The sequence below is a fragment of the Rhamphochromis sp. 'chilingali' genome (genome assembly GCF_963969265.1).
Source record: "Rhamphochromis sp. 'chilingali' genome assembly, chromosome: 15".
In the NCBI taxonomy this organism is placed as follows: domain Eukaryota; kingdom Metazoa; phylum Chordata; class Actinopteri; order Cichliformes; family Cichlidae; genus Rhamphochromis; species Rhamphochromis sp. 'chilingali'.
Window position 1 is genome coordinate 15,400,591 of NC_137942.1, and position 20,416 is coordinate 15,421,006.

Below are 20,416 nucleotides of genomic sequence, written 5' to 3' on the forward strand. Positions count from 1 at the left end.
AGCAGAAATACTGTACTATGATTTGGTAGAAAAACTATAATTAATCAGAAATACTATATTTGGCAGAAATACTATATTTAGCACAAATCTTATAAAATAGCAGAAATAGTATGATTTAGCACAATAGTAATAACTTAAACAGAAAAATTGGAAAAGCAAAATGGACAGCTGAAAAAGTGCTGAACATGCTGAGGGTCCCTTAAATATACTTGTTAAATGAAAAAAAAAAAATATATATATAACAATCACAAATATGGACACATAAGGAAACACACATGCACAGAAAAACACACACACATGATCCAATTCAGTCAACCAGTCTAAATATATTGAATTTAATTTCTCTCTCTCTCTCTCTCTCTCCCTCTGTCACACACACTCACACACACACACACATACGGGTCTATGTGGTATGGCGGGACTATACTACGTCAATCCGCCCGGTGGTGGTTTAAGTGGACTACCCTTTTGAAAGGACTTAGAGCCAAGGGAGCGAGGTTAAAGTGTTCGAAAAAATCTGAAAAAAATTTAGGTCACTTCAGACCTCATACACTCCCTATAGAAGTCTAGATACACTGATACACACCAACCAGACTCTATTGTGTTTTCTGGAGACATTGTCCACTTGACAACAATGTGTTTTATGAGGTCCAAAAAAAACAATATTGGGTCTTTAAAGGGACAATGATGTAATATGTAAATAGCTCATCATTACCATGAATACACATCTGACAGGACACAGGATTACTGGAACATCATTTTATTAGTGTTCTTGGATCTGAACATTAATTTTAACCATAAATAAAAAAAGAAATCTATGGACAAAAATGCCCACGCTTCCCACAGAAATATAAAAATATAGAAAACAGAAAAATTAAAAACATTTAAAATGAATTTTAATAGTTTAAAGGTAAATATTAAGGGGAGAAAATATGCATTTATAATTTTTTATTTTAAATATAACCCGTCAAAAAAACCCCTAAATAAATTAAATGTAAAAATTATGAAATACAAACTACTTCTGTATTTAACAAGAACTTTTTTTTCTTTAAACAGAACATCAGTGTTAACAACAATTGGCAATCTGACCAAGATGTAAAACCACAGCTCTCTAAACAGTTATTTTAGTTCATTTTTTTCTGCCTTTTTGCAGTTAATCCTCTGTTTCTTACAAAATCTCTTATGTTTTGAACTGTTCTTCCTGCCAACACCGGATCTTCTACCAATTTGCAATGACTGCATTCATTTTTGGTGGCTAGTTTCCCTTCGTTTATGTGGTCTTTAAAATGCCTCATCACTGCAGCAACCTCAGCCTTGGACCACATGTTTTTGGGAGCTCTTCGGGAATTGTGGGATTGAGCAGCATTTTTCTCTGGAAGATATATAAAGTAGTAGTAGTTAAAACAAACAAAAAACCAAACAAAAAAAACAAAAAACATTTGGTGGTTAAAAGAATGGATGCTACCCTGTACTAACTTCTGAAATGTGTTGCTACCATCAATATCAAAACGAGCTAAAATTCTCTTTGAAAATTTATCAAATTTCTAAAATGAGACATTTAGTGTTCCGCTGTGAATAAAAGACTGAATAAAAAGTTGAATAAAAGTCTCTTGATGCATGCTCAATCATCCAGGTAAGTAAATCCCAAAACGTTGATTCTGTTAATCTGGACGTAGCGTTTTCAGTGGGAGAAACATTTTGTCACTCATCCAAGTGACTTTTTGCCACCACTCTGCAGTTTGCCATATGTTGCAAAGTGATGAAACAATAATAAGCTTAGAGAACCAACTGCACCCCTTACCTTCAGAGGGAGCAGCAGTCTCACTTGCTGCAGGCATTGTGAGTGGTCCTTCATCTGCTGATTACACAATTTGATTAAGTTTTAATATTTGTAACAAACATTTTATCCACAGAAACCAAGCTAGTGGTAACTTACCACAATCTACAGTGTCTTGGAGCTGCGCTGTGTTTGTGGAATCAGCTACTGCATGTACAGGCTCACTGGTGCCACACGCCAACATTGTGAGTGCTGTGTCATCATCATCTGATTCACTCTCACTGTCCTTTGTTTCAGCATCACTTAATGCAATTTCATCTGAGAAATTGTGGGAAAACCCCCCCAAAAAACCAAACACAAACCCCCCAAAAACCTCACATTAACAACGAGATATGACAAAATACAGAACAAATACTGGAAATTATAGTACATAGTTTTACTATTTAAGGCCACCACTCTGCAGTTTGCCAAATGTTGCAAAGTGATGAAACAATAGACTTCAAGAACCTTAAATCATGGACATTTAACAGAATGGTCTGTGCTTTTAGGTTTTAATTCGGTTGATAAAGCATAATATTCAACTACTGCCCTAATATTTGCTCCTTTCAATACAAACCTTCTATTTTGATCTCATCCAGTGATTTCCCCTGGATCTGGGAAAGTTGTCCTTTTTCCAGTGTTAAAAGCAGTTTGGAAATCTTGGCCAGCTGTGTTGTGGGAACTGGTAATCTGTAGAATTCGCGGTGAACGCGGATATCATGACCCAGGAAATCTGCAACCTGATCAAGTTCGTTGTTTTTCAAATTAAGGACTTGTGAGAGTGTGGCAACATGTTTTCTGAGCTGTGTCGATCTTAGATACTCAGGCTGCTTTGCTCCACACTGGTGTGCATGAACACGCAAGGAGTCCATTCCTCTGTAATGACTCATTGATCGGGGTCTTGCAAAGAGGTAGATATTAGTGGCACAAATACCACAGTCAGGCCTCCTACTAACCAGTAGTGACAGAGCATCCAGCATGCTTGGTGTTAGCAGAACTGGAACATTTCTGTCCCTTTTTCCCATTATTTCTATTCTACAGAAATAGTTACAGAGTCTCTGTTCCATTTCTGAGAGCCCCATGGCAACATCTGTGTGGAGTGCTGTTTTGTCTCTTTCAAGAAAACTTTTGAGGCGCATCTTTGAAACCTCTCCAGAACGTCTTCGGTTGAACACAATGATTTGTGAGAGTGTAACTTGTGCAAGTTGGGCATAATTCTGAGCTGTGGCTTCGTTCTCCAAGCTGCAAAAGGCACTTTCTGCAGATTTTTGAAGGTAGTGATGGAGAATCCGAACATCTTCTGTAAAGGGCAATGTTGATGGCTTGTTAAACTTTGCCTCACTCAATGTGTTCAAGGCACGGTGAGACACCATCTCAGACCATTTGGAGACATACAACTTCTTGAACGCATCAGTGGACTTGATTAGGGCTTCATCCTCTGTCATGAGGGCACGACAATGGATAATGTCAGACATTTTATGCAGTGTATGTCCCAGTTTCAGCGCAAGGCTTGGAGTTTTGTATGACAGTGTCTCTTCATCAAAACCTGAAACTTTCTTTACTGCTTGCACAACTCTCTGGAAATTAGCAGGCTTAATAGCTTCTTCCATGTTATGCACTGAGAATTCTGTGCGCAGACACAACAACAAACGTCCCGCTTCACGAAGCTTCTGTCGTATATAATCATACTTTGTAGGGTCTTGTCCATGTTTATTGTAGAGGGACTGGGCAAACTGAATAACAGTAAAGTCATTTCGCACAGCTGAGGCAATCTCATCTTGTTTCATAACAGCAAGAACCTTCCAGACTCCACTTGACACCTGCGGATAACACTGAGACTCCAGAGTTAAAGCCAGGCCGAGTACTTTGGTTCTTCCAGGTTCTTTATCCGTGTCATCTTTTGGTTTGTTAGGACATCTGCGGACATGTCTCCAAAGATCCTTGCGAACATACATCCCTTGACAATAAAAGCAATGAGCAAACTTTCCCTCTACTGCTTTAATCTTGGGTCTTCTCTTCACTTTCAGTGGTCCCACTCCACCATGCAAAACTGCAGCATTATGCTTAAAATTTCCCTTATTTCTCAATTTCTCTAACAGACTTTTACGCTCGTTTGAGTCTCTAGGCAGGGAAAATGCATGCACAACATCAGGAGCCGTTTTGTGCGTTTTCAGGTGGCGGGAAATTTTAGCTTGTGGTTTGCCACAAAAATAGCAGTAATTTCTTTTACTTAAAGTCATTTTTTCTGATTCAGTTTCGCAAAGCTCACTTTTATCTTGTGGCTTGTCCTTTGTCAAGTTGTGGATTAAATTCATTGAATCTGATTGTTCATGCGCTTTGGAGATGTCATCTTGGCATAGCAGACCTTTTGATGTGCTTGGCAATAATGAGATGTCTTCATCTGAATCTTCATCATATGACTCTGAATCTGGCACATATTCTTCTTCTGATATGCTGTGGTTGCCATCATCATCGCTTGATATTTGATCCAGAACTGAATGTGGCAATCCATCCTCCCCTGAATATTCAGAAATTTCTTCTTTCTGGAATGTAAGAACAAAAGTTTTTTTAATTGATCAATACTTTAGACAGGTAAAAAATAAACTGAAAAAAAGTCAAGCCAAATATGAATGGGATACACACCTGTGTTGACTGGTGGCAATTCTGATTTGCCAATTTTGCAAGGCAAGATTTGTGCCAGACCCCTAAACAAACTGAAACACATTTTGATAGACTTAATTTAGCTTTGCAGTTCTATTTAAGTGAAGTAGTTTTTTGTCAAAGCATTGCAGTAATGTCAAATGCTGAAAAAACAAAAAAAAACAAAACTGTTCACATTAAGGATATTTTAATGACTACACATACACTGCTAATCCCCCTCCCCCCCCCCAAAAAAGGACATCCCAGATGTGAATGAAGGAATTATTCTTATTAAATACTTTGTTCTTTAGGTAGTTGAGTGGCATGAAAGTGTGTAGTTGAATGTGTGTGGCCTCCAGATGCCTGTACGACTTCCCTACAATGCCTGGGCATGCTCGGGATGAGGTGGCGGATGGTCTCCTGAAGGATCTCCTCCAAGACCTGGACTAAAGCATCTGCCAACCCCTGGACAGTTTGTGGTGGATGGAGTGAGACATGATGTCCCAGATGTGCTCAATTGGATTCAGGTCTGGGGAACAGGCGGGCCAGTCCATAGCATCAATGCCTTTGTCATGGAGGAACTGCTGACATACTCCAGCCACATGAGGCCCAGTGTCGTCTCGCATTAGGTGGACCCCAGGGCCAAATGCACCAGCATGTGGTCTCACAAAGGGTCCGAGGACCTCATCTTGTTACCCAATGACAGTCAGGCTCTCTGGCAGGCACAGAAATGCCACCCCTCACCATTACTGACCCACTGCCAATATGATCATGCTGGAGGATGTTGCAGGCAGCAGAACATTCCCCACGGCATCTCCAGACTGTCACGTGCTCAGTTTGAACCTCCTTTCAGCTGTGAGGAGCATAGGGTGCCCGTGCTGAAGTTGCCAAACTTTGTGTTTTCTGGCAAATGCCAAACATCCTGCATGGTGTTGGACTGCAAGCTCAATCCCCACCTGTGGATGCTGGACCCTCAAGTCACCCTCATGAAGTCAGTTTCTGACCATTTGAGCAGACAGATGCACATTTGTGGCCTGTTTGAGGTCATTTTGCAGGGCTCCTCTTGTTCCTCCTTGCACAAAGGTGGAGGTAGCGGTCCTGCTGCTGGGTTGTTGCCCTCCTATGGCCTACTCCACATCCAGGTAGCACCTCCATGCTCTGGACACTACACTAACAGACACAGCAAACCTTCTTGCCACAGCTCACATTGATGTGCTACGCTAGATGAGCTGCACTACCTGAGCCCCTTGTGTGGGTTGTAGACTGTCTCATGCTACCACTAAAATGAAATCACCGCCAGCATTCAAAAGTGACCATAACATCAGCCAGAAAGCATAGGTGCTGAGAAGTGGTCTGTGGTCACCACCTGCAGAACCAGTCCTTTATTATGGTGAATTGACTATAATTTCCACTTGTTGTCTACTCTATTTGCAAAACAGCATGTGAAACTGGTTGTCAGTGTTACTTCCTAAGTGAACAGTTTGATTTCACAAAAGTGTGACTGACTTGGAGTAACATCGCATTGTTTAAGTGTTCCCTTTATTATTTTGAGCAGTTTATGTTATGGAATGGGGAATTGAGGACAATCCCAAGTATACCATTTTTACAAGGTCCTGCACCAATGAGGTAATACTGCATTTCTTTAATTAGACGTGACCACCCATTAATTAAAAAGGGAGCAGTGTTCATTTCAGCACGTCTTAACTTGTTGAACTCTATTAATGCTTTTTACTATACACTGTACCTATTCACTAAATGTCTCACCTTTGCACTTAAAGCCAAGCCACTTGAGGGAGGAAACCGGTCCCACACACTGAATGCACTTGTCCAAAGATGATATTGTTGTGCACACCAGACGATGATTGTGACACTGTTAGCAAAATATTGCAACATTTATTTGTTTTGGACAGTTGGAAAGGTGTGTTTTCAATTCAGTTGCAGATATCAACTAATAAACTTCGTCCATGTAAATCACATCACACCCAGGTGACTGCCAAACACACACACACAGCATCCATAAAGAATGATGATAGATTAAATTATTAGTTCATTAAGTGGTACACTGGATTATATTTACCCTTTCAGGCTCTGGATGTTTCAGGTCCAGATCATTGTTTGGAAAGCTGTTTGGTTGCGGCTTTAGGCAGCTCACAGTCTTCTGAATCTGGCTGGTCTCAGTCTTCGTGTGTAACAGATAGAGAATGAAGACAAAAGAACAGTAATCTGACAGTTACTAAAAATGCATCACTCAAGAGGATGAATAGACCATTTCACTATTGGCAAATAGCGTAAGGTACACATCGTGCATGAGAAACATTCATTAAAATCTGTCCTAGGTCAATGTTACCTCTTCAAAATCTTGCACTGAAGAAGAATGCATGGCTTCTGAGCCTTGCTGAGGCATTTCTTCATCAAGATCCTGCAACAAAGAAAAGATGGCACAAAGATTAGACCAAGTGCTCTTCTTGCAACTGTACTGGGCAGTCCTGTGCTTCTGTCTTTAATTTGCATGTGTGTGTGTGTGTGTGTGTGGGGGGGGGGGGGGGGGGGCTTTCCACTCAAGAAATGTTTTCTTCTGAAAAAAATACTGGCTACAATAGTTAACAACTGATTCCTTTGCAATCATCCATCCTCTTCCACTTATCCTTATCAGGATTGTGGGGTAGCAGTTTTGGGGCCTATACCAGCTACCATAGGGCAGTACAACCTGGACAGATCACCAGTCTAACATGGAAGGACAAGCATTTGCATTCACACCAAAGGGCAGTTTTGAATCACCAGTTAACCTAACCCCATAAGCTACATCTTTGGACTGTGGGAAGAAGCCAGAGTACACAGCGAGAGAGCCCATGCACTACCAGCAGTAAAAAGTGCCTAAAACAAGTTAAGTTGTATAGTACTATCTATCTTAATGTTCAAGCCTGAGTTTCAAACCACATAGAAACAAAGCACATGTAGTCAGTTCTGCATGCTGTAGGTCAAACTGTCAAGAAATACGAGAAGACCCCTCCTAAAACCAGAGTGATGTCACCATGAAGCAAACTTTGACAGAGTCTCCCAATAACAGTGTGGTCCTCCTAAGTCACATTTGGGTGGTTAACACACACACACACACTCAGATGTTATCCAGACTTGCACTTTGAAACAATGAAAAGGACCTACAAGCCACAGTCCATGTAAATCACATCACACCCAGGTGACTGCCAAACACAAACACACACACAGCATCCATAAAGAATGATGATAGATTAAATTATTAGTTCATTAAGTGGTACACTGGATTATATTTACCCTTTCAGGCTCTGGATGTTTCAGGTCCAGATCATTGTTTGGAAAGCTGTTTGGTTGCGGCTTTAGGCAGCTCACAGTCTTCTGAATCTGGCTGGTCTCAGTCTTCGTGTGTAACAGATAGAGAATGAAGACAAAAGAACAGTAATCTGACAGTTACTAAAAATGCATCACTCAAGAGGATGAATAGACCATTTCACTATCGGCAAATAGCGTAAGGTACACATCGTGCATGAGAAACATTCATTAAAATCTGTCCTAGGTCAATGTTACCTCTTCAAAATCTTGCACTGAAGAAGAATGCATGGCTTCTGAGCCTTGCTGAGGCATTTCTTCATCAAGATCCTGCAACAAAGAAAAGATGGCACAAAGATTAGACCAAGTGCTCTTCTTGCAACTGTACTGGGCAGTCCTGTGCTTCTGTCTTTAATTTGCATGTGTGTGTGTGTGTGTGTGTGGGGGGGGGCTTTCCACTCAAGAAATGTTTTCTTCTGAAAAAAATACTGGCTACAATAATTAACAACTGATTCCTTTGCAATCATCCATCCTCTTCCACTTATCCTTATCAGGATTGTGGGGTAGCAGTTTTGGGGCCTATACCAGCTACCATAGGGCAGTACAACCTGGACAGATCGCCAGTCTAACATGGAAGGACAAGCATTTGCATTCACACCAAAGGGCAGTTTTGAATCACCAGTTAACCTAACCCCATAAGCTACATCTTTGGACTGTGGGAAGAAGCCAGAGTACACAGCCAGAGAGAGCCCATGCATTACAGCAGTAAAAAGTGCCTAAAACAAGTTAAGAAGTTGTATAGTACTATCTATCTTAATGTTCAAGCCTGAGTTTCAAAAAATTTCAACATAGAAACAAAGCACATGCAGTCAGCTCTGCATGCTGTAGGTCAAACTGTCAAGACATACGAGAAGACCCCTCCTAAAACCAGAGTGATGTCACCATGAAGCAAACTTTGACGGAGTCCCCCAATAACAGTGTGGTCCTCCTAAGTCACATTTGGGTGGTTAACACACACACACACACACACACACTCAGATGTTATCCAGACTTGCACTTTGAAACAATGAAAAGGACCTACAAGCCACGGTCCATGTAAATCACATCACACCCAGGTGACTGCCAAACACACACACACACAGCATCCATAAAGAATGATGATAGATTAAATTATTAGTTCATTAAGTGGTACACTGGATTATATTTACCCTTTCAGGCTCTGGATGTTTCAGGTCCAGATCATTGTTTGGAAAGCTGTTTGGTTGCGGCTTTAGGCAGCTCACAGTCTTCTGAATCTGGCTGGTCTCAGTCTTCGTGTGTAACAGATAGAGAATGAAGACAAAAGAACAGTAATCTGACAGTTACTAAAAATGCATCACTCAAGAGGATGAATAGACCATTTCACTATCGGCAAATAGCGTAAGGTACACATCGTGCATGAGAAACATTCATTAAAATCTGTCCTAGGTCAATGTTACCTCTTCAAAATCTTGCACTGAAGAAGAATGCATGGCTTCTGAGCCTTGCTGAGGCATTTCTTCATCAAGATCCTGCAACAAAGAAAAGATGGCACAAAGATTAGACCAAGTGCTCTTCTTGCAACTGTACTGGGCAGTCCTGTGCTTCTGTCTTTAATTTGCATGTGTGTGTGTGTGTGTGTGGGGGGGGGAGGGGGGGGGGGGGGGCTTTCCACTCAAGAAATGTTTTCTTCTGAAAAAAATACTGGCTACAATAATTAACAACTGATTCCTTTGCAATCATCCATCCTCTTCCACTTATCCTTATCAGGATTGTGGGGTAGCAGTTTTGGGGCCTATACCAGCTACCATAGGGCAGTACAACCTGGACAGATCGCCAGTCTAACATGGAAGGACAAGCATTTGCATTCACACCAAAGGGCAGTTTTGAATCACCAGTTAACCTAACCCCATAAGCTACATCTTTGGACTGTGGGAAGAAGCCAGAGTACACAGCCAGAGAGAGCCCATGCATTACAGCAGTAAAAAGTGCCTAAAACAAGTTAAGAAGTTGTATAGTACTATCTATCTTAATGTTCAAGCCTGAGTTTCAAAAAATTTCAACATAGAAACAAAGCACATGCAGTCAGCTCTGCATGCTGTAGGTCAAACTGTCAAGACATACGAGAAGACCCCTCCTAAAACCAGAGTGATGTCACCATGAAGCAAACTTTGACGGAGTCCCCCAATAACAGTGTGGTCCTCCTAAGTCACATTTGGGTGGTTAACACACACACACACACACACACACTCAGATGTTATCCAGACTTGCACTTTGAAACAATGAAAAGGACCTACAAGCCACGGTCCATGTAAATCACATCACACCCAGGTGACTGCCAAACACACACACACACAGCATCCATAAAGAATGATGATAGATTAAATTATTAGTTCATTAAGTGGTACACTGGATTATATTTACCCTTTCAGGCTCTGGATGTTTCAGGTCCAGATCATTGTTTGGAAAGCTGTTTGGTTGCGGCTTTAGGCAGCTCACAGTCTTCTGAATCTGGCTGGTCTCAGTCTTCGTGTGTAACAGATAGAGAATGAAGACAAAAGAACAGTAATCTGACAGTTACTAAAAATGCATCACTCAAGAGGATGAATAGACCATTTCACTATCGGCAAATAGCGTAAGGTACACATCGTGCATGAGAAACATTCATTAAAATCTGTCCTAGGTCAATGTTACCTCTTCAAAATCTTGCACTGAAGAAGAATGCATGGCTTCTGAGCCTTGCTGAGGCATTTCTTCATCAAGATCCTGCAACAAAGAAAAGATGGCACAAAGATTAGACCAAGTGCTCTTCTTGCAACTGTACTGGGCAGTCCTGTGCTTCTGTCTTTAATTTGCATGTGTGTGTGTGTGTGTGTGTGTGTGTGTGTGTGGGGGGGGGGGGGGGGGGGGGGGGGCTTTCCACTCAAGAAATGTTTTCTTCTGAAAAAAATACTGGCTACAATAATTAACAACTGATTCCTTTGCAATCATCCATCCTCTTCCACTTATCCTTATCAGGATTGTGGGGTAGCAGTTTTGGGGCCTATACCAGCTACCATAGGGCAGTACAACCTGGACAGATCGCCAGTCTAACATGGAAGGACAAGCATTTGCATTCACACCAAAGGGCAGTTTTGAATCACCAGTTAACCTAACCCCATAAGCTACATCTTTGGACTGTGGGAAGAAGCCAGAGTACACAGCCAGAGAGAGCCCATGCATTACAGCAGTAAAAAGTGCCTAAAACAAGTTAAGAAGTTGTATAGTACTATCTATCTTAATGTTCAAGCCTGAGTTTCAAAAAATTTCAACATAGAAACAAAGCACATGCAGTCAGCTCTGCATGCTGTAGGTCAAACTGTCAAGACATACGAGAAGACCCCTCCTAAAACCAGAGTGATGTCACCATGAAGCAAACTTTGACGGAGTCCCCCAATAACAGTGTGGTCCTCCTAAGTCACATTTGGGTGGTTAACACACACACACACACACACTCAGATGTTATCCAGACTTGCACTTTGAAACAATGAAAAGGACCTACAAGCCACGGTCCATGTAAATCACATCACACCCAGGTGACTGCCAAACACACACACACACACAGCATCCATAAAGAATGATGATAGATTAAATTATTAGTTCATTAAGTGGTACACTGGATTATATTTACCCTTTCAGGCTCTGGATGTTTCAGGTCCAGATCATTGTTTGGAAAGCTGTTTGGTTGCGGCTTTAGGCAGCTCACAGTCTTCTGAATCTGGCTGGTCTCAGTCTTCGTGTGTAACAGATAGAGAATGAAGACAAAAGAACAGTAATCTGACAGTTACTAAAAATGCATCACTCAAGAGGATGAATAGACCATTTCACTATCGGCAAATAGCGTAAGGTACACATCGTGCATGAGAAACATTCATTAAAATCTGTCCTAGGTCAATGTTACCTCTTCAAAATCTTGCACTGAAGAAGAATGCATGGCTTCTGAGCCTTGCTGAGGCATTTCTTCATCAAGATCCTGCAACAAAGAAAAGATGGCACAAAGATTAGACCAAGTGCTCTTCTTGCAACTGTACTGGGCAGTCCTGTGCTTCTGTCTTTAATTTGCATGTGTGTGTGTGTGTGTGTGGGGGGGGGGGGGGGGGGGCTTTCCACTCAAGAAATGTTTTCTTCTGAAAAAAATACTGGCTACAATAATTAACAACTGATTCCTTTGCAATCATCCATCCTCTTCCACTTATCCTTATCAGGATTGTGGGGTAGCAGTTTTGGGGCCTATACCAGCTACCATAGGGCAGTACAACCTGGACAGATCGCCAGTCTAACATGGAAGGACAAGCATTTGCATTCACACCAAAGGGCAGTTTTGAATCACCAGTTAACCTAACCCCATAAGCTACATCTTTGGACTGTGGGAAGAAGCCAGAGTACACAGCCAGAGAGAGCCCATGCATTACAGCAGTAAAAAGTGCCTAAAACAAGTTAAGAAGTTGTATAGTACTATCTATCTTAATGTTCAAGCCTGAGTTTCAAAAAATTTCAACATAGAAACAAAGCACATGCAGTCAGCTCTGCATGCTGTAGGTCAAACTGTCAAGACATACGAGAAGACCCCTCCTAAAACCAGAGTGATGTCACCATGAAGCAAACTTTGACGGAGTCCCCCAATAACAGTGTGGTCCTCCTAAGTCACATTTGGGTGGTTAACACACACACACACACACACACTCAGATGTTATCCAGACTTGCACTTTGAAACAATGAAAAGGACCTACAAGCCACGGTCCATGTAAATCACATCACACCCAGGTGACTGCCAAACACACACACACACAGCATCCATAAAGAATGATGATAGATTAAATTATTAGTTCATTAAGTGGTACACTGGATTATATTTACCCTTTCAGGCTCTGGATGTTTCAGGTCCAGATCATTGTTTGGAAAGCTGTTTGGTTGCGGCTTTAGGCAGCTCACAGTCTTCTGAATCTGGCTGGTCTCAGTCTTCGTGTGTAACAGATAGAGAATGAAGACAAAAGAACAGTAATCTGACAGTTACTAAAAATGCATCACTCAAGAGGATGAATAGACCATTTCACTATCGGCAAATAGCGTAAGGTACACATCGTGCATGAGAAACATTCATTAAAATCTGTCCTAGGTCAATGTTACCTCTTCAAAATCTTGCACTGAAGAAGAATGCATGGCTTCTGAGCCTTGCTGAGGCATTTCTTCATCAAGATCCTGCAACAAAGAAAAGATGGCACAAAGATTAGACCAAGTGCTCTTCTTGCAACTGTACTGGGCAGTCCTGTGCTTCTGTCTTTAATTTGCATGTGTGTGTGTGTGTGTGTGTGTGGGGGGGGGGGGGGGGGGGGGGGGGGGGGCTTTCCACTCAAGAAATGTTTTCTTCTGAAAAAAATACTGGCTACAATAATTAACAACTGATTCCTTTGCAATCATCCATCCTCTTCCACTTATCCTTATCAGGATTGTGGGGTAGCAGTTTTGGGGCCTATACCAGCTACCATAGGGCAGTACAACCTGGACAGATCGCCAGTCTAACATGGAAGGACAAGCATTTGCATTCACACCAAAGGGCAGTTTTGAATCACCAGTTAACCTAACCCCATAAGCTACATCTTTGGACTGTGGGAAGAAGCCAGAGTACACAGCCAGAGAGAGCCCATGCATTACAGCAGTAAAAAGTGCCTAAAACAAGTTAAGAAGTTGTATAGTACTATCTATCTTAATGTTCAAGCCTGAGTTTCAAAAAATTTCAACATAGAAACAAAGCACATGCAGTCAGCTCTGCATGCTGTAGGTCAAACTGTCAAGACATACGAGAAGACCCCTCCTAAAACCAGAGTGATGTCACCATGAAGCAAACTTTGACGGAGTCCCCCAATAACAGTGTGGTCCTCCTAAGTCACATTTGGGTGGTTAACACACACACACACACACACTCAGATGTTATCCAGACTTGCACTTTGAAACAATGAAAAGGACCTACAAGCCACGGTCCATGTAAATCACATCACACCCAGGTGACTGCCAAACACACACACACACAGCATCCATAAAGAATGATGATAGATTAAATTATTAGTTCATTAAGTGGTACACTGGATTATATTTACCCTTTCAGGCTCTGGATGTTTCAGGTCCAGATCATTGTTTGGAAAGCTGTTTGGTTGCGGCTTTAGGCAGCTCACAGTCTTCTGAATCTGGCTGGTCTCAGTCTTCGTGTGTAACAGATAGAGAATGAAGACAAAAGAACAGTAATCTGACAGTTACTAAAAATGCATCACTCAAGAGGATGAATAGACCATTTCACTATCGGCAAATAGCGTAAGGTACACATCGTGCATGAGAAACATTCATTAAAATCTGTCCTAGGTCAATGTTACCTCTTCAAAATCTTGCACTGAAGAAGAATGCATGGCTTCTGAGCCTTGCTGAGGCATTTCTTCATCAAGATCCTGCAACAAAGAAAAGATGGCACAAAGATTAGACCAAGTGCTCTTCTTGCAACTGTACTGGGCAGGCCTGTGCTTCTGTCTTTAATTTGCATGTGTGTGTGTGTGTGTGTGTGTGGGGGGGGCTTTCCACTCAAGAAATGTTTTCTTCTGAAAAAAATACTGGCTACAATAGTTAACAACTGATTCCTTTGCAATCATCCATCCTCTTCCACTTATCCTTATCAGGATTGTGGGGTAGCAGTTTTGGGGCCTATACCAGCTACCATAGGGCAGTACAACCTGGACAGATCACCAGTCTAACATGGAAGGACAAGCATTTGCATTCACACCAAAGGGCAGTTTTGAATCACCAGTTAACCTAACCCCATAAGCTACATCTTTGGACTGTGGGAAGAAGCCAGAGTACACAGCGAGAGAGCCCATGCACTACCAGCAGTAAAAAGTGCCTAAAACAAGTTAAGTTGTATAGTACTATCTATCTTAATGTTCAAGCCTGAGTTTCAAACCACATAGAAACAAAGCACATGTAGTCAGTTCTGCATGCTGTAGGTCAAACTGTCAAGAAATACGAGAAGACCCCTCCTAAAACCAGAGTGATGTCACCATGAAGCAAACTTTGACGGAGTCTCCCAATAACAGTGTGGTCCTCCTAAGTCACATTTGGGTGGTTAACACACACACACACACACACTCAGATGTTATCCAGACTTGCACTTTGAAACAATGAAAAGGACCTACAAGCCACAGTCCATGTAAATCACATCACACCCAGGTGACTGCCAAACACAAACACACACACAGCATCCATAAAGAATGATGATAGATTAAATTATTAGTTCATTAAGTGGTACACTGGATTATATTTACCCTTTCAGGCTCTGGATGTTTCAGGTCCAGATCATTGTTTGGAAAGCTGTTTGGTTGCGGCTTTAGGCAGCTCACAGTCTTCTGAATCTGGCTGGTCTCAGTCTTCGTGTGTAACAGATAGAGAATGAAGACAAAAGAACAGTAATCTGACAGTTACTAAAAATGCATCACTCAAGAGGATGAATAGACCATTTCACTATCGGCAAATAGCGTAAGGTACACATCGTGCATGAGAAACATTCATTAAAATCTGTCCTAGGTCAATGTTACCTCTTCAAAATCTTGCACTGAAGAAGAATGCATGGCTTCTGAGCCTTGCTGAGGCATTTCTTCATCAAGATCCTGCAACAAAGAAAAGATGGCACAAAGATTAGACCAAGTGCTCTTCTTGCAACTGTACTGGGCAGTCCTGTGCTTCTGTCTTTAATTTGCATGTGTGTGTGTGTGTGTGTGTGTGTGTGTGTGGGGGGGGGGGGCTTTCCACTCAAGAAATGTTTTCTTCTGAAAAAAATACTGGCTACAATAATTAACAACTGATTCCTTTGCAATCATCCATCCTCTTCCACTTATCCTTATCAGGATTGTGGGGTAGCAGTTTTGGGGCCTATACCAGCTACCATAGGGCAGTACAACCTGGACAGATCGCCAGTCTAACATGGAAGGACAAGCATTTGCATTCACACCAAAGGGCAGTTTTGAATCACCAGTTAACCTAACCCCATAAGCTACATCTTTGGACTGTGGGAAGAAGCCAGAGTACACAGCCAGAGAGAGCCCATGCATTACAGCAGTAAAAAGTGCCTAAAACAAGTTAAGAAGTTGTATAGTACTATCTATCTTAATGTTCAAGCCTGAGTTTCAAAAAATTTCAACATAGAAACAAAGCACATGCAGTCAGCTCTGCATGCTGTAGGTCAAACTGTCAAGACATACGAGAAGACCCCTCCTAAAACCAGAGTGATGTCACCATGAAGCAAACTTTGACGGAGTCCCCCAATAACAGTGTGGTCCTCCTAAGTCACATTTGGGTGGTTAACACACACACACACACACACACACACACACTCAGATGTTATCCAGACTTGCACTTTGAAACAATGAAAAGGACCTACAAGCCACGGTCCATGTAAATCACATCACACCCAGGTGACTGCCAAACACACACACACACAGCATCCATAAAGAATGATGATAGATTAAATTATTAGTTCATTAAGTGGTACACTGGATTATATTTACCCTTTCAGGCTCTGGATGTTTCAGGTCCAGATCATTGTTTGGAAAGCTGTTTGGTTGCGGCTTTAGGCAGCTCACAGTCTTCTGAATCTGGCTGGTCTCCGTCTTCGTGTGTAACAGATAGAAAATGAATATACAGTGCATTTTTGAAGAGGCTTTTGAAACATTAAATAAACTGTATGAGAAAGATAAGTTTCAAGCTATTGTCTTTAAAATATTCACTGTCATGTATAGAGAATTTAAGGCCCTATGATTAAGAGACAAATAGTCAGTGTGATTTCTTTATTTTTTAAGCCATTGCTAAAGGAGTAAAACAATCACCTGTAGCAGCAACGAACTGTCACTAGGGCCCATTTATCTTCAAGGGACAAAATTTAAAATGAATCTAACTAAAGAGGCTACACAGCAAAATCTCCAGTGTTAAATTAACACTAGAGAGTGTCTATATGGGTCCACACAACACTGTTGAGTGTTGAATTAACACTTTTGACAGTGTTATATGTTTAAAAGTAACCTAGTCAGTTTTGAAGATTAACAAAGACTAACACTGAGCAGTGCTGATTTTCTAACACTGGAATATTTCTAACATTTTGAGTTATTTTCCAGTGTTAGAAAATCAGCACTGCTCAGTGTTAGCCATTGTTAATCTTCAAAACTGACTAGGTTACTTTTAAACATATAACACTGTCAAAAGTGTTAATTTAACACTCAACAGTGTTGTATTTAACACTCAGAGGTGTGGACCCTTATAGACACTCTCCAGTGTTAATTTAACACTGGAGATTTTGCTGTGTAGAATCACATTAAACATCAATCACTGTTAAAATTTAGAAACCGAAAGCCATTTTTTATTTCTGCATACCTGCTGATATTTTTTTAGTGCTTTTAGAGGGCTTTGATGTGGCAGCCATCACAATTGCCTGTTTTCCATTAGTACCTACCCCTGTTTTTCCAGTAGGTTATAGTACCATGTAGTTTTTCAGTAACTACTGCACCAAGGTTCCAAGTGATCCAAAGTGATCAGAAAATTTGACATAGACTGAATGCCACCAGGTGGCTGGTCAATGGTGTCACTCGATAAGTTATGAGTGCGCCTCCTTCGTGAAAATCCAAGCCATCATTTTTGAAACTCTGAAATGTTTGAAATAGCGACCAAAATTAACAGCGTGATCCCTGAATTGAACACTAAAGTATAGACTGAGCAGCAGGCATTTTGTCACCTTGACGTCCATGCTTGCTGTGGCATTTATATCACTGGATGCTCGGCTGCATTGCTATAGTTACCCCAGGCACAGTAGGTGATACTCAATTTCAGTGAAAAACTAGATGCCCTAAGTCACGTTAAGCCAATTTGAGTAGGTACAAATGTAAAAATGGCTTAGGGTATGCAATTTATCAGTTCCAAAAAGTACAATTGTAGAAATACCTTGCATCTCCAGAGCCAATCCGAGTCACCATAATTATAGTCTATTTCTTCGCCTGGACTTATGTCTCTGCTTGCAAATAAGCATAGATGGGGCTTTCCATTGATATTTAATATTTTCATCTTAGCACTTGGACTGATGTGGTTGTCGTTGACAAGTCTGCCTAATGACCCATCTTCTTGAGATGCATCCACACTGTGGGGTTAGGCAAAAAAGTATTAGCTTAACTAGTTAGTTAGGAAGCTTTTTTTTTTTCATAAATCAAAAGCAATGTGTAATTTAATCTTAATCAAACTACACTGATATAATACGCACCACCAGAGTTTTCCATCAAACTTGAATTCAAACATGAACACCTTCAGGCTGTCATGATAAACTCTGTGTCTCCGCTCACATTCTTCTTTTGTTATGAGTTTACCTCTGTATTCCAAAAGAAAGTCTCCTTTTTGGAATGGAACAGTCGTGAAAATGCCCCGACCTGAATTGCAGAGGCATACCAAGTGAGTGACAAAAGACAAAGTGACAAACTCCAAATCTAATCCAAACTAAAGACCAACTTACCTTTGAAGGCATTTATGTAGTGGATATCAAGTCCCAGTTTGTCCCTTCCAGCAGAAACATGACAGACTGCATCCTCCCGTGGAGGAATGCGTCTCCTTCGCATGTTCTCCTGTACGATTGGCTGTATTACCAAAGCATATAAAGTATTACGATTATCGTCATCATTGTCATCATCATCAGTAGTAGCAGAACTAGCAGTAGTGTAGTTTACAGCATAAACACAGCTGACTTATTCATAGTGCTAATTTATGCCTTCTTTTAAAATGTTAAAGGCCTAGTACTCAAAATGGCGACATGTGACATTTCTGTAATGGCGACTGCAGAGAGTGATACAAGTACTGAGAAAGCTTAGGCATCAAAACTGTAAGAAGTTTTTTCTTCAGGCATATAAATAAATACACGACTAAATACACTTATACCCTTGCTTTTATTTTAGGGCTGTCAGCAGAATGACAGACATTGGACAAACTGCCCGAAATTAGCTAACAGCGACATCAGGGATTTTGACTCAGACTGCGCTGGTTTAATTGTTAATCGCGTTAGTCGCGATGTCGGCATTAACACGTTTAAGCCACAATAATGCTTTAACACCGAGTAAATCCTAACACGGGTTAGCCCGCTTTATCGCGTTGACGCGGTTAGTCGTCAGCCCTATTTTATTTACTCAATGACAAACGCTGGGGCCGTTTTACTTCTTCAAAGACTCACTAACAGTCCATAAAGCATAAATTAAACCAGTTTAATATAGGCCTGTGCACCTATAATTTCATATAGTATTAAAGTCATGGTGCATTTTACATTAAAAAAGGCTTACCTTTGTGTTTTTAATCCGTCTTCGTATTGCCGTCGACATACACTTGTTAAAGGGCACGCGCGCGAAAGTTGTGGCGCCGTTTCCTGTAGGTACCGCCTATATATATAGCCTACCAATCACAATGACTTCCGGCCGTGTGTATTGAAAATGTGTATTAAATTGCAGTACCTACACACATCCACTCTAACTCGAAACGTCGCTGTGCAATACACTGGAATACACAAAAATCAGGTGAGGGGTATAGGTGGACTTTTAAGAAAATCAGAAAATCTTTTAATTATAGTTTAATAAATGAATTTACACTACAGTTTAAGCAAATACAGGTCAAAAGATAAATAATGACCTCATAAGAAGTAGAAAAAATTATTATTTAGACACTTAAAAATGCATTTACAAGTCATGTTTTAGGGGGACACATGAATACACAGCAAAAAGTCGAAATGTCCCCGGAGCCCAGGTACAGCGCAGGTCAAATGTCAATCCATACCACATAGACGCACTCACACACTCACACTCACACACACACACACACACACACACACACACACACACGGAGAGAGAAGCAAGTTTCTAGCTCAGTGAAGCAGCCTGGGAGTTGCTGAATTTGAATCCACCAATCAGAGAGGCTGTGTATTTTTTCCCACCAAAACAGGTGCACGCAGCACAGAGAGACACAGGGTTTTTGCAGTCTATTTCTCATAGTGAGGACTCCCCTCAAACAAATGACCATAATTTCCTAACCCTAATTTTGTTCAGAAGACATGAGGAATCTTAAAGTGTTGACAATTTATCATTAAAATATGATTTATTAAAGATATTTGACTTGTAATGCACCATAACTGAGTAGAGCGAAGCAAAAACTGCCTTGACCTGCCCTCAAACAACGCTTTGTAACTCTAAATCTATTTGGAGCATCGATATCATTCTTTCACCATAAGAGACAGCAGGATTTGGTGAACAGTCATGGAAATTTTCAGGTCTCTGTGGAAATCCAACAAAAAGTTATGACGAGAGAAAAAAGTGGTTCATTTCCAGAGTTTGAAATCTGAAGAAATCTGAGCGAAGGACGAATTTCCTACCCTCAAACAAGTCTAACTCATTTCAGAACGGTAATAGGTGAGAAAGAAATTCTTGAATTGTGAGCGTCAGGAGTGTCTGAAGATATACTGGGACAAGCCTCATGTCTTAACTTTGTTTCGTTAAGGAGATATGACGATTCGAATATGCCTCTCATTACAGAAATCAAGCGGTGATTTTGAAC

The 20,416-nt window shown here is 41.1% G+C and overlaps 3 protein-coding genes across 5 annotated transcripts; all 3 read right to left on the minus strand.

Moving 5' to 3' along the window:
* Positions 1–614: 614 nt before the first annotated feature.
* LOC308411169 (uncharacterized protein) lies at positions 615–4,099 on the minus strand. 2 transcript variants are annotated; one of them, XM_080904951.1, is made up of 4 exons: positions 2,394–4,099; positions 1,937–2,095; positions 1,802–1,855; positions 615–1,372 (listed from the first exon to the last, which is right to left on the minus strand). In XM_080904951.1, exons 1-4 carry the CDS (start codon positions 4,054–4,056, stop codon positions 1,125–1,127), a joined length of 2,124 nt encoding a protein of 707 aa, XP_080761077.1. In that variant the 5' UTR covers positions 4,057–4,099; the 3' UTR covers positions 615–1,124. The 2 variants fall into 2 exon arrangements, with proteins under 2 accessions (XP_080761077.1, XP_080761076.1); XM_080904950.1 differs by having other exon boundaries at positions 1,802–1,858.
* Positions 4,100–5,724: 1,625 nt separating this feature from the next.
* Positions 5,725–10,621, minus strand: LOC308411381 (uncharacterized protein; the record flags this gene model as incomplete). The annotated part of the gene is made up of 10 exons (XM_080905260.1): positions 10,472–10,621; positions 10,202–10,303; positions 9,238–9,309; positions 8,968–9,069; positions 8,018–8,089; positions 7,748–7,849; positions 6,804–6,875; positions 6,534–6,635; positions 6,221–6,326; positions 5,725–5,735 (listed from the first exon to the last, which is right to left on the minus strand). The coding sequence occupies exons 1-10, from the start codon at positions 10,526–10,528 to the stop codon at positions 5,725–5,727; spliced, it is 798 nt and encodes a 265-aa protein (XP_080761386.1). The 5' UTR covers positions 10,529–10,621.
* A 151-nt stretch (positions 10,622–10,772) lies between these two features.
* On the minus strand, positions 10,773–19,672 carry LOC308411172 (uncharacterized protein). 2 transcript variants are annotated; one of them, XM_080904955.1, is made up of 13 exons: positions 19,156–19,672; positions 18,342–18,462; positions 18,096–18,258; positions 17,783–17,975; positions 16,360–16,461; positions 15,391–15,462; positions 15,121–15,222; positions 14,182–14,253; positions 13,912–14,013; positions 12,944–13,015; positions 12,674–12,775; positions 11,718–11,789; positions 10,773–11,549 (listed from the first exon to the last, which is right to left on the minus strand). In XM_080904955.1, the coding sequence occupies exons 1-13, from the start codon at positions 19,192–19,194 to the stop codon at positions 11,421–11,423; spliced, it is 1,341 nt and encodes a 446-aa protein (XP_080761081.1). In that variant the 5' UTR covers positions 19,195–19,672; the 3' UTR covers positions 10,773–11,420. The 2 variants fall into 2 exon arrangements, with proteins under 2 accessions (XP_080761081.1, XP_080761082.1); XM_080904956.1 differs by lacking the exons at positions 15,391–15,462; positions 16,360–16,461 and having other exon boundaries at positions 10,774–11,549.
* Between the last annotated feature and the right edge of the window lie 744 nt (positions 19,673–20,416).